The sequence below is a fragment of the Psammomys obesus genome, unplaced genomic scaffold, assembly GCF_907164565.1.
Source record: "Psammomys obesus unplaced genomic scaffold, mPsaObe1.curated_primary_1811, whole genome shotgun sequence".
Lineage (NCBI taxonomy): Eukaryota > Metazoa > Chordata > Mammalia > Rodentia > Muridae > Psammomys > Psammomys obesus.
Window position 1 is genome coordinate 17,218,895 of NW_026596051.1, and position 13,540 is coordinate 17,232,434.

At 44.0% G+C, this 13,540-nt stretch overlaps 1 protein-coding gene across 4 annotated transcripts in view; it reads left to right on the forward strand.

Moving 5' to 3' along the window:
* Nsd2 (nuclear receptor binding SET domain protein 2) overlaps window positions 1-13,540 on the forward strand; it is a 74,672-nt gene that overhangs the window by 57,497 nt on the left and 3,635 nt on the right. For all 4 annotated transcript variants that reach the window (XM_055624019.1, XM_055624022.1, XM_055624020.1 and 1 more), the window contains 10 exons: window positions 696-896; window positions 1,867-2,046; window positions 2,370-2,526; window positions 2,662-2,867; window positions 4,214-4,317; window positions 4,588-4,857; window positions 6,447-6,563; window positions 11,077-11,218; window positions 11,424-11,530; window positions 12,681-12,885. In XM_055624019.1, the coding sequence (XP_055479994.1) occupies window positions 696-896; window positions 1,867-2,046; window positions 2,370-2,526; window positions 2,662-2,867; window positions 4,214-4,317; window positions 4,588-4,857; window positions 6,447-6,563; window positions 11,077-11,218; window positions 11,424-11,530; window positions 12,681-12,885 (1,689 nt within the window). The remainder of the gene's footprint in view (window positions 1-695; window positions 897-1,866; window positions 2,047-2,369; window positions 2,527-2,661; window positions 2,868-4,213; window positions 4,318-4,587; window positions 4,858-6,446; window positions 6,564-11,076; window positions 11,219-11,423; window positions 11,531-12,680; window positions 12,886-13,540) is intronic.

The following is a 13,540-nucleotide window of genomic DNA, read 5'->3' on the forward strand; positions in this document are numbered from 1 at the left end:
TATTAGCTCAAAGGTGCATGTTTCTAAGCTGCTCTTCCCCTGTACTGTGGGCTTTACTACTTGAATGACAGTATAACCAGGCAAAGTATTTCAGGACACAGTGACTGTGGGGTGAGGGACTAAGAGGCTGTGTACTTTTCCAAGTCCTTCCTGTGGGGTTTATCTGAGTCTGCTCTATAGGTGATGGTTCCAGGGCAGTGTACCTCTAAACAGTCCTGCCTAACCAGTTATAGAACACTGGTATTGGTAGAATACTCAGTTCTTGAAAAAGACTAGTTGTCGCTCTTAGCTTATTTTCAACAAGAACTTAACTGAGGGGTTAAGCACCACTCTAGTGCTTCAGGATTCGTCATAAAGTCTAGATCATACTGAGCGGAAGACCGGCTGCATAGTGGTCCCTGCTCCCCATTGACTAGGCCCAAGAAGGGTCAAGCTTCCCAGGCAGCCCAACAGCAGTAGCGCACTTCATATGCTAGTCTTCCTGTGGTTGTAGCAAGTCTTTGCTGCACTGGTGAGTGGGCCAGGAGGAAGAAAGACTCTCCTGTATTTAAGGTGAGGCTTGACAGCAAGCTTAGAAATAGAGCTAGAAGCTTTAGTAAAACAGGCTGTTCCAGAAAAACTGCTTTAAATTGCTCCGAACTGAAATTAACTCTGTTCTCTGCACCTTTCTCTCTACCTCTTTGACCACTTGTTAGGGATTCATTCATGCTTCGTGTGTAAAGAAAGCAAGATGGAGGTGAAGCGCTGTGTGGTAACTCAGTGTGGGAAGTTTTACCATGAAGCTTGTGTAAAAAAATTCCCTCTCACTGTGTTTGAGAGCCGAGGCTTTCGTTGCCCTCTCCACAGCTGTGTGAGCTGCCATGCTTCAAACCCTTCAAATCCACGGCCGTCGAAAGGTACAGATAGATGTGCCCTTACCACTCGGGTGTGGGTTCACTGGCAACGTGTAGGTGCTTCTGAAAGTGGGCCCACTCAGGGCAAACAAGTGTCACTAGAGCTCATGGACTGTGACAGTTTCCAATTGCTCCTGTTTTTCTGCTGATTCATCATGAGTCAAAAACTTGTTTTTTTTTTTCTCTGTAATATAAGACCTGCTCCCATTCCATTCTTTCCATATCAACCAGCACTTTCAGATTCTTGATTTTCAACAAAGGATACAACCTGAGCTGTTTCTGGATTCTGTTTGCTTATTTTTAAAGGCACTTTCGTAGATAAGGGAACCTTTATTTGTAATATAAGAGGTAGAACCCTGGGCTTCACACACTAGGCAAATGCTTTACCACTGAGATTCAATCTTAGCTGGAAATATTTTAAAAGCAAATTGCATATGTGAAAGATAAGGGTAGCTATGTGGGATCTGAGAGGGCAGGTGCTTTGTCTTTCTTGTCACAGGGCTTCTCTGGCAAGACACATTTTGCAATATTTAGGGAGAATATGCTATCAATATCTAGTAGGTAGGGTTTCCAGAAGAGGCTCTCATAAATCCCAAATGATTGAAATGCTGGTTAAGAGCCTCGAATAGTAATGCATGCCTGTAATTGCAGCACCCAGGGAGGCAGAGGCGGCCAGCCTGATCTACAAGGTGAGTCCAGGATAGCCAAGACTACACAGAGAAACCCTGTCTCTAAAAAACAAAATAAAAATGTTGGCTGAACCTGCTTTAGAAAGTGACATTTAAATGGTGTCTGTTTCCTCAAACATTTTTGCCTTTCTCATACAGTTTTGAAATACTTTTGCCTTGATGGAAGGTAATGTTAAGAAATAGCTCCAGGGTCTTCCATCATAAATTTTCCAGCTTTCTGAGGCTTTGTGATTTTGGTCATGGAGTCAGCGTTATTTGTGATCCTCAGTGTTTCTTTTCTTTAGGTAAAATGATGCGGTGTGTCCGATGCCCTGTTGCGTATCATGGAGGGGATGCTTGTCTGGCAGCAGGGTGTTCAGTGATTGCTTCTAACAGCATAGTCTGCACAGGCCACTTCACTGCCCGGAAAGGGAAGCGGCACCACACCCATGTCAATGTGAGCTGGTGCTTCGTGTGCTCCAAAGGTAAGGAGGGGTTCTGCTGAGTGTTCTTAGCTAATGTTGGAGCCCTCTAAGTGAGTCACGTAGACTTCAGATTACTTGATGCCATTAAGTATTGACTCATGAGTTGATATACTGGCACTGGGGCTTCTGTTGGTTTGTGCCAGTTACAGGCTAAGTTAGAGGGCCTAGAGAGAGCCTTGCCGGGCTGTGGTGGCACATGCCTTTAATTTCTGTACTCAGCCCAGGCAGAAACAGGTGGATGCTCACCGAAACCCTTCTCGAAAAAACAAAAAAGGGTAAGACCTGGTAAGACAAACTCATTCTAGCCTGGTCTCTTCTGGTAGGGGGAAGCCTTCTGTGCTGTGAGGCCTGCCCAGCAGCCTTTCACCCTGATTGCCTGAACATCGATATGCCCGATGGCAGCTGGTTCTGCAATGACTGCCGGGCTGGGAAGAAGCTGCACTTTCAAGACATCATTTGGGTCAAACTTGGGAACTACAGGTATGAAATAAAAGCTTATGCTTTTGTAGAGTCTGTGTTATTCAGATGTGTTTGTTTTACTTTACAGTACTAAGTATTAAAAATCTTGTCATTCTCTGAAGAATTTGTGAATCCTGTTTTTAATATTTATAATAGATGGTGGCCGGCAGAAGTTTGCCATCCCAAAAATGTTCCCCCAAATATTCAGAAAATGAAGCACGAGATTGGAGAATTCCCTGTGTTTTTCTTTGGGTCTAAAGATTATTACTGGACGCATCAGGCACGAGTGTTCCCATACATGGAGGGGGACCGGGGCAGCCGCTACCAGGGGGTCAGAGGGATCGGAAGAGTCTTCAAGAACGGTATGGAGATTTCCCAGTGGAGAATAAATGGCAATGTCTTATGGCTTGTTAATCCTGATTTTTGTTCTTTTGAAATTTGATCTTTTTAGAAATTTCTGGACTAAACATTATATCTTTTCCTTTATACTAGACAAAAAAAAAAAAAAAAGTTTGTAGGCTGATGTATTTATTGAAGTATATGTATGCTATTTAATAACTTTTGCGTTATTAACTTATAATTAGTTTTAGTAGAATGAAGTAAAGCTTTTTTAAAGATACTATCTTTAAAACTAATTATAGATATTTTCCATAGCTGGCCTTTGTGTGGCATCTCTAGATATGATTTCCCATGGTTGGAACCTTAAGTTCTAGCTCTCAGCTGCTAATTCATTCTAATTTAGCAGACATAGTGGGACCTTGGGTACATTACATAGTGTCAGGGTAGGCAGATTGACAGGAATGATGCATTAAATTCCACAGACAGTCTGGGAGACAGAGTATAGAAGGCATGGTTGAGCTAGATAATGACTTGGTTAGGAAGGAGGTAGGAAAAAACAGCATTTTTCTCTGGGTGCAGACAGGAGGAGAAGCTTGAGGTGCTTACATGACCCATGCAGGGAGAACTAAAGCTGTGTCACTGCTGATGGGATTTGCCATGGGAGATGAAGATCTGTGCCTTGAGAGCCATTGGCTCTTTTGCAGCTGAGAGTTTAGTAGCTGTCAAACAACAGCAACTTTTCTTTTTTTCCTTGATGCTTCAACATTTGGGGGCTGAGTAAGAATGGATAGCTTTCAAAAAGAGTCTTGAAAATGATCAGAAAGGAGAGACTGTTAGAGACTGAGGAAACCCAGTGAGTTTATGGTCGCAGATGGTGAAAGTGGGACTCCATGCTCATGACAATGGCCTGCTGGCCAGTCAGGCCCTCTAATGACTGACCAGAAGCTGCCAGCGTAGCCCAACCAAAGACCAGGCCTCAAAATGACACTGACAGTCTGTGGGCTTTGGGTGTTGACGTGACCTCTCTTATCTGAACCAGTGCTTATTCTCAGAACCCATTTGCTTTCAAAGAGAATAGAAGTTCACGGTTTTCTTTTTAGCACAATGTGTCCAAAGTACCAGCACCGTTCCCTTGTCCTTAGAGCTCAGTACAGAGACTGGGTAGTGCCGGACGGAAGAACAATTGGGATTGAGCTGAGCTGGCACAGGTCAGCTCCCAGTGCTCAGCCGCTGAGTCACTTGCCTTTTACAGGGTCACAGCCTTTAGTTTCCTGGAAACCACAGCAGTTCTTTGCAGTGAATGTAGAGCTTAGAAGGTAGACATATTTATTTACTGAAATATATTTCTTGTATTTTGTTGACTTTTTAGCACTGCAAGAAGCTGAAGCTCGTTTTAATGAAATCAAACTTCAGCGGGAAGCCCGAGAAACACAGGAGAGTGAGAGAAAGCCTCCACCATACAAGCATATCAAGGTAATGGTTGTGTCAGGATTATGTGTATATTTGTGTGTTTGTGTTTCTTCTCCACAGAGTAGTTTGGAAGTTGCTCATGGGCTACAGATTTTTCACACCCAGGTTGTGGCTTTTAAGAGGTCTGCCAGAAACTATCTCTGTAGGCCCAGTAATGATTACTAGATACATGTGTCCAGGGTGGGTGCTTGAGGGGACAGTATGGGTGTGCCTGGTTCAGGGCTCTCTGTTTACAGAGTATAATCAAGACAACTTGCCTTTTTTCCCCTACAGGTGAATAAGCCTTATGGTAAAGTCCAGATCTATACAGCTGACATTTCTGAAATCCCAAAGTGCAACTGCAAGCCCACAGATGAGAACCCGTGTGGCTTTGATTCAGAATGTCTAAACAGGATGCTTATGTTTGAGTGTCACCCTCAAGTGTGTCCTGCAGGCGAATACTGCCAGAACCAGTGTTTCACTAAGCGCCAATACCCTGAGACAAAGATCATCAAGACGGATGGCAAAGGGTGGGGCCTGGTTGCCAAAAGGGACATCAGAAAGGTATGCAATATGTTCCCTGCTTTTTGTACTCTATAGTGATTCTTAAATGTGTGTTTGTGTGTGCACTAGAGTGTGTGTGGATGTGCATATGCCTTGGCATGTGTGAGATCAGAGGACAACTTTTGAAAGTGAGTTTTCTCCTTCCTTGTTGGTCCCAGGGATTGAACTCAGGTCCTTGGGCTTGGTGGCAAGTAACTTCACCTACTGGATCACCCCACTAGCCTCCTTCCCTTGTAAAAATTAATGACTGCTGCGTACTGTGTTGGCTATGTGTTTGCTTGTTTTACCGTCTGTGTAAACATTCTAAAACCACGTTCAGATTGAGTGTTTATAGTTAAATGTTGTAAGCCAGGTATGATAGCACATACGTGAGATGTGGCACAGGCTGGCGGACCTTTCTGAGTGCAAGGCCAGTATGGTCTACATAGTTAGTTCCAAGCCAGGTAGGGTTAAAGGAAATAACCAAAAACAGACAAAAAAAAATTAAAACATTATATAACTGCTATCAAAATTTACACTCATAAACTTCCTTGAAGCATGTTTTTGGTCAGAATTGGAACTTTTGCCTCTAGGAAAGAAAGTCTTTTCCTTAAACTGGTAGTCAGATGCTTAGGCAATCCTGCAAGAGCTAAGGAGGCGTCACTATTTAACATAGTCTCAGTATAATCCAGTAAGCAAAAAAATTCTTTGGCAGGGCTGGAGATGGCTCAGCAGCTAAGAGCACTAGTTACTCCTTTAAAGGACCTGGGTTCCATTCCCAGCACCCACATGGTGGCTCACAGTCATCTGTAACTCGTTCCAGGGGATCCAGTGCTCTCTTCTGGCCTCTGAGGACACCAAGCACACATGGTGCAGACATACATGCAGGCAAAACACCCATAACACCATCAATAATCACATTCATTGGTGAGAGACTAACTTCCTTTAACCCTGTTTCTGCTTTCAGATTCACTTGCCAGTATATCCCCTTCACAGGGTACAAGCGGAATTGCTCGTTTACCTTGTTGCACAGCCTGTCCCTGATGTGCTTTGTCATGGCCTAGGGGCTAGCAGTCCCAGACCCAAAGGTCCATGGCCAGAATTACGTCCAGCATAGAAAAGGCATAAGCTGTAGCACTAGTCGTAGCCATGATTTTGTTTTGTTTTTTTTTAAAAAAAGACTACTTAAATACACCCTTCTCCAGCCTTCTTCCCTTGTTGTCTCAGTTGTTGCTTCATTGTAGACTTGCTGTAGAACTTGCCTATCAAGTTCCTTATAATCTCTTTTCTTTTGGGGGAATCTGCGTATAATGATTACTTACATGGATGCTGGATTATCAGACATGTTCCTAAGAGGTAAGACATTGTAGAAAGCCATCTGGAATGTTGCTATTCTCAGACTAAATGAATATATTTGCCACTGGCAATCTTTATTTATAAGATATATATGAGATCATTTGAATTTGAACTTGACAAAGGACTTCTAGGACCTCTACCTCCAAGGTAGTAACGTGTTACCCTAGACTGATTGATGGTATCTTGGTATTTTGGACCCTGATTCTGAGAATTGGTCAGTATGTACTCAGTCATTACATTCTTCTGATTTGCAGGGAGAATTTGTTAATGAGTATGTTGGTGAGCTGATTGATGAAGAGGAATGTATGGCAAGAATCAAATATGCACATGAAAATGACATCACTCACTTTTACATGCTCACCATAGACAAGGTAATGGGAAGTGTGTCTTTACTGTTCATTCCTGAAGTCTTGAACATGGACCTGGAGAGTTCACCTGTAGGATTGGCCTTTGTATTTTGTTGACTTTTCATTTCATTTCCTTAGTAAAAGTTCCCCAACATTTACTTTTTTTTTTTTTTCCTGAATGTAGACCTGCCTCTTGGCAGAGAGCATCCTAAGAGTCATGTGTGTTCAGTGCAATGTAAATAGTCTACCAGGAGTCTTCTTAAGATGAGGGGAAAGAGGGGAAAAAGCATAGACATAGGCATTTCATGCTGTCTGGGCTACAATATAAAGTGGTCTCTGACTGTGCATTGCCCCACTGCTTGTGAATCTTGTGCAATTCCTTTTTCTCTGTGTGTTGCTCAGGCTGACTTCAGACTTCTGAGTTCAAGCACCTCAGCTTCCTAAGTAAGCGGGACTGGAGATGTGTGTCACTCCCCAAGGCTCATAGTTTTAAATAGCTGAAACCTAGATACTAGAGGTTTATGGCATTCTTAGACTGAAGGTAACTGGGCCTTTAAAGGTAAAGAAAAGGCATCAGACTGGTACTTCTGTGTCTTCTGAAACCAGTAAGCTCAAAACCCAGCAGAAAAGTGGGGCTGTTTAAAAGACAAGACTATTAATAATGCTTGAAAACAAGGTAGAAAATGGCTACGGAGCAGCCATCTTGAGCAGAGCATAGCAAACAGATTCTGATATTGGGATGAAGGGCCCCAGCCAACAGTCCCCTTGGGAAGCTTGGTCTGTGGAGTAGTAGTGGGCTCCTGTCATTTGCTGTAGACTGTGGGGTTTGGACCCTTTAGCGAGGTCAATATCAGAGGGAAAAGGTTAAAAAATAAGAAAGACTTAGGAGATACCCAAGCCAGTTATAGTGCATGCCTATAATCCCAGTAGTTGGGAGAACAAGGCAGCAAGATCCTGAGTTTGAGGTCAGTGACCACAACTCATAAAGCTGAGATGTTGAGGAAAGAGGGAGAATATGTGAGCAAGCAAGCATGTGTATAGGTATGGAACAAGATGTTAGCAGCTAGCCTTGAAGGGTTTGTGTGTGTGTGTGTGTGTGTGTGTGTGTGTGTGTGTGTGTGTGTGTTGTGTGTGTGTGTGTGTATGTACATGCATACGCATGTATGTCTATGTGTACACTGTAAAACAGGAGACAAAGTGAATGTGGCAAAATACATGCATAGGTGGGTGGGATGCACTTATGTGCATGGTAATTTTCCATTTCCTCCCTCTGGGCCTGAATTTTTTTTTTTTTTTTTTTTAATTAAAAGATAATTGCAAAAAGTGTGGATCCTAGATCTCTAGAGGTGAGTAGCATGTCTTCCTTCAGGCTCTGCCATAACACAGGATTAAGAACCTATGAGCAGGTTCGTGGAGGGCCTTCTGTAGGAGGTCATTCTAGTTTTCTCGGAAATCTGGCACTAGGAGTCTGGAGGGCAATGAACAGAAACCAAGAATTACCACTGTAGTAAAAAGAACTGCTTGACTGAACCCCAGGGATGCTCTGTTACCCTGTGTGGTGATATCTAAAGCTGCTGCTGCTCGTTTTCCCACTTCATTTGCCCCCTTCTTTTTGGTGCTATACATTAAAAACTAAGACTTTCCCAAATGCGCCTGCCCTGGAGAAGGCACTAGTACAGAAAAAGCCACAGATAAGGCCCTCTTAAAAAGAGCCTAGAGGAGTAGAAGGAAAATCACTAACAATGAATGAATATAAGAACAAAACTAAGTAAGCCCAGAGGAGGTGGAATAATCTGGTTTTTCAGAGTTACTGTATTGTTAGATTCCAATATTCAGTTTCTAGCCAAAAAAACCCTAATATCTCATTCCACACTGGGAAGAGCATGAGCATAGGAAACCTGAAAGCCATAGAGACAAGCTTCCTACAACAAGGCCACATCTACTCCAACAAGCCACACCTCCTAATAGTGCCACTTCCCTTGGGCCAAGCATTCAAACACATGAGTCTATGGGGACCAAATCTACTCCAGACTGCCACACCAACCTAGTTTGGAAATTATAGGCATGGGCTATACTATACCTGCTCTAACACTGTATCTTGAAAGATATTTGAAGACTCTAAAAGGCTGGGCATGGTAACCCACACCTATAATGCCAGCATTTGAGAGATTAGCCATGCCATTCCCTGTCGTATATGTAAATAGCAAAGGATTAAAGATGGTACCCTCACAAATGTATTTATTATAATTAATTATACACATAAAAAGAAATTGAAGCTGCATACATAGAAGGCTTAGTTGCTGAAATGTTTGCAGCACAGAGCGTGACGACCCAAGTTCAACCATCAGCACTTTACTAAAAAGCAGAGCATGGCAGCACACCTTACAGTCCCAGGGCAAGGGAGGTAGAGGCAGGAAGATCCTTGGGTTGCTGACCAGCCTAATATAATGGGTGTCACACAGATTTCAGTGAAAGAGCTTGCCTCCAAAAAAACAAGGTAAGCCTGGCATGGTGGTGCACACCTGTAATCCCAGCACTCAGGGAGGCAGAGGCAGTCATATCTCTGTGAGTTCGAGGCCAGCCAAGGCTACACAGAGAAACTTTTTTGTCTCCAAAAAAAAAAACCAAATAAAACAAGGTAGTGGTGGTGCCGAGGCAGGATGGCTCATTGGGTAAAGGTGCTTGGCAAAAAGCCTAATGACCTGAGTTTGATGGGAAGAGCATCAACTTAAGAAAGATGTCCTCCAGCGCCGCCACACATGTACCATGGCATGCACAAGTATATGCATACACTCACAGGAAACTAACAAAGGATATAAAAAGAAAAACAGGACAGCCTTTGAGAAGTAGCACCCAAGGTTGACTTGACCTCTGCATCAGTTTACACATGTACACAAACTTGATGCTTTTCCAACGATGACCTAAGTTCAGTTCACAGGATTCCCAACAGGCAGCTCCCAACTGCCTGTGACTCCAGCTTGCCTCTGAGTAACTGCACTCAAGTGACATATAGTCACAAAAACACATAAATAAAAATAAGCCTTAAAAATTCAGTTGGAAAGCTCTTAGGTCAGCTAGGTTGGAGCCATACATGGTACAGCCTCAGAAACCGAAGACCTTGCCTCAAAACGAGGTAGAAGCAGGGAACCTACTTCTAAAAAATTGTCCCCTGACCTTCACACATGTGCTGTAGTCACACACATTGCATGCATTTAAAAGAATGTGTTTACTTTGTGTCTGTATGTGTGTGATTGTGCACACGTGTGGAGGTCAGAGACAACTTTCAGAAGTCAGTTCTCTCCTTCCATGATGTGGAGTGTAGGGGTTCAAATTCAGGTCACGGGGTTTGACGGCAAGTGCCTTATTCTTGGGAGCCATTTCACCAGCTACTAAAAATATACAAATACTCCTTAGGTATGATCAGCAATATCTGCACAATGTTGGAGTTCAAAAAACAACACTAGCTAGAGTGTTAGTTTCATATACTAAAATGAAGTCACTGAGCTACATCCTGGTATTGTTTCTACTTGTATTCTCCTGGGGTGAATTCCAAGTCCTAGGCTGAGGTGATCGTCCTTCCTTCCCATCCTAAGCAGCTAGGACTACAGGCATATGCCCACCAAGTTTCTCTTTCTATGCTTGCTCCAATTGATAACGTGCAAATCCTGGAGTTTTATCCAAGGACTCAAATGTTTACCACCAAGAGAAACCCCAAGGTCAGCACCCATTGGGTGGCACAGGCATAGTTCCAGTGTGGTTAGCACTTGCAGTGCTCTGGTCCACAAGGTACAGCTAGGAATGCTGTTGGCACAGATTCATCTTTACTCAAACACAGAGTTTTGTACCATCTCATCACTGACCTCAGAAATAATCACTGAAGATGAGCGATCCTACTGAGCTTGAGATTTTTCAGCAGAGAAGGAACAGCTGTGCACCCACCTGCCCATCTTGCGGTCTGAGCTGTGATACAGAGTTCTCATTTCTGCACTGGGCTTGGACACTTTGATTTCATTGAGTCAGTTCCCAGGGCCACTGTGTGCTATTTGTGACTCTACAGATTACTCTCTCAGAACTGTCATCTGTGCCTGTCTCTCTCACGGCAGTATAGCATCAGCCTCGTAGACAGAGTCCATTACCTCCAGCTGGAACTTGGGTGTGCTGTGCTGTGCTTTCTTTACTCTCTAAGAGGTGATGCAGTGCTTGCCTATTTATACTCAGTTTGCTGTTGTAGCAGGGCTAGTGTTCTGTAGGTTCTAGCTGCCTTTTCGTATCTGTGACACTTGTGTTTCTTCTAGCTTATTTGTTGCTTGGGGTGGAGTTATAGGTGCCAGCCCATTGTCCTTAGCACTGCTCACTTAGGTTCAGTCTCTCCTTGTGTTCTGGTCCTAAGCAAGGGAATCTGGACTGGCTGAGATGTGTCTGGCCAAATGGAGAGCATGATACTATGGTTTTCAGTATAATGAGCAACACTCTCATGATACTCTACAGCATGAAGAAGTTCTTTAAAGATACCATGTCCTTTACTTTTTTCCTGTAGGACCGCATAATTGATGCTGGCCCCAAAGGGAATTACTCACGATTCATGAACCACAGCTGCCAGCCCAACTGTGAGACCCTGAAGTGGACAGTGAATGGGGACACACGGGTTGGCCTGTTTGCTGTGTGTGACATTCCTGCAGGTACACCACTGGGGTCCTTCAGATTTCTGGGGCCATATGTACAGGCAGAGAGGCAATGGCTGGTATTTGGTGTGGCTGAGTTTAGAAATGCTCTAGGATAATAATTTTAGATATCTATGTTATGAAGCAAATTGAGACTGACTCTTAAGCTTAGTGTCACTTCAGGAGGACAGGAGCCTCTAACACAGCATTGTCTCTCTCTTAGGGACAGAGCTGACTTTCAACTATAACCTCGACTGTTTGGGCAATGAAAAGACAGTCTGTCGGTGTGGAGCCCCCAACTGTAGTGGGTTCCTTGGAGACAGACCAAAGGTAAGGGCATCACCTTCTTTCTGTTAAGCTGAAACACATAGCTGTGATGCCGTGGTGGCATCTGAGAAGATTGTTTTCCAGTACGCAGTCCTTCTTCCCAGTAGACCTGTTGCTGTGACACAGGCAGGGTACCTGCAGTGTGTGGGTTGAGGTCAGTGTGGGACACTTGCTAAGACTTCCTCACTGATACAGTTCCTGTGGGGACTATCCTAATGAAGCACCAACAGATGTGTGGCTTAACCATCAGAAACGCGGACTCAGTCTTGAAGGCAAGTAGGTAAAAATCAGTTCTCAGCAGGGAGTTTGAGATACTTTCAGGCCTCTTTCCAGCTCCTTCCTGTTGGCGATTAGGGTGTTCTCAGGCTATAGCTTACCTTGACACTGCTGCTTCACTTGAGGTTCTGTGTGCTGTCTGTCTTGACCACTGTCTCCATTGTCTTGCTGCCTTTTTGTTGTCTACATTGCCCATACCTACTAGGCAAGTGCTCTCCCACAGAGTCACGCCTTTGGCCACCAGTCTTTTTCAGTCTGGTCACAAATCATGCTTGCTTTATGTGACAGTTGATTTTACTCTAATTACATGTACAGTTACTCCTAAAGTCATGTTCCAAGGTCCTCGGAAGAACATAAAATTTTAGGGCACCCTTTGCATACAAAAGGCCAGGGCTATCATAGGCAGCTCCACTCTCAGTTGGAGACTGAGCCCACCCTAGAGATGTTTTCTGAAGATTGCTGCTTTAACACTGGTTTGCCCTCACCTGTTCTGCTCATAACTGAATTTTTAGCTAAGTGGCCAGTAGGCCAGTACTCTGACCGAAGAGTGTCTCTGTCAGCATGTTCCTCAAGAGATCCCAAGTATGACATTTTTGAGCCTCTATAGTGTCTTTTGTCAGCAGGAGTTGCCTAAGGTGTAGCGGATGAGCCTATTCTCTGTGTAGGTGGCATACCCTTTTGTTTTATGTTGCTAGAAGTTGAATCCACAGCCTTGAGCTATACCTTCAGCTCAGGCACCATTTTTACCATGTTGGAACACTCCAGTAATTTGTAATGTACTTTGGACCTTGCTTTTTGGGCTTCTTTGTAGCTTGCCTTTTATTACTGCTTTAGTTTGTGTTCTTTTAAGTGAACAATGCTTAATTCTTGATTCTAGACCTCAACATCCCTTTCTTCAGAGGAAAAGGGTAAAAAGGCCAAGAAGAAAACCAGAAGACGTAGAGCCAAGGGAGAAGGGAAGCGGCAATCAGAGGATGAGTGCTTCCGCTGTGGTGATGGTGGACAGCTGGTGCTATGTGACCGGAAGTTCTGCACCAAGGCCTACCACCTGTCCTGCCTGGGCTTGGGCAAGCGGCCCTTTGGTAGGTGCCCTGCACCCATGCCAGCTTCTGACAATTTGCAGTGCAGTGGCCTGCTGTTCTTAGTGTTTCTCTTTACTGACTAGGCCTTATCTGGTTGCAAATCATGGGAAGGTCAGGTGGTAAATGCAGTCCAGGGAGCCTGCAACAGGATGGGTACAGACAGTAGCTTCTAACGCCCAGTCAGTATAGAGTGACCATTTCATTAGCACCAAGATCTAAAGTGATACACACTAGGCTTCTATTGCAGAAGATAGGTTCCACTGTAGCAGCCTTGGCATGGCAGGGCTCAAGTCACTGGAGGGCCTGGTTGTTGAGCAGCTCACCGACCTCCCTCCTCAGGTCTTACACTATCCCCAGAGATGAAGCTAGCAGGAGCTGCTATTTAAGATGGAGCCACAGATTTGGCTCCCTAGGAGACGATAGAATAACAAACAGGCTTTGCATCTTACTACTCCTGCACACTGAAGAGAAATCACAGCATCAGGACGAAATGCAGACTTTACCCAAAGACAAGAAACCTAACAATAGCTTTACATATATATCTGTAGTAGATTTAACAGTTATCCCTAGTCATAACAAAGAGCTTCAGAGATTCATATCTAAGCAGAAAACTGGTTCCTTATAATAGGCCAATCACAGTTTGGGGCATGATAGC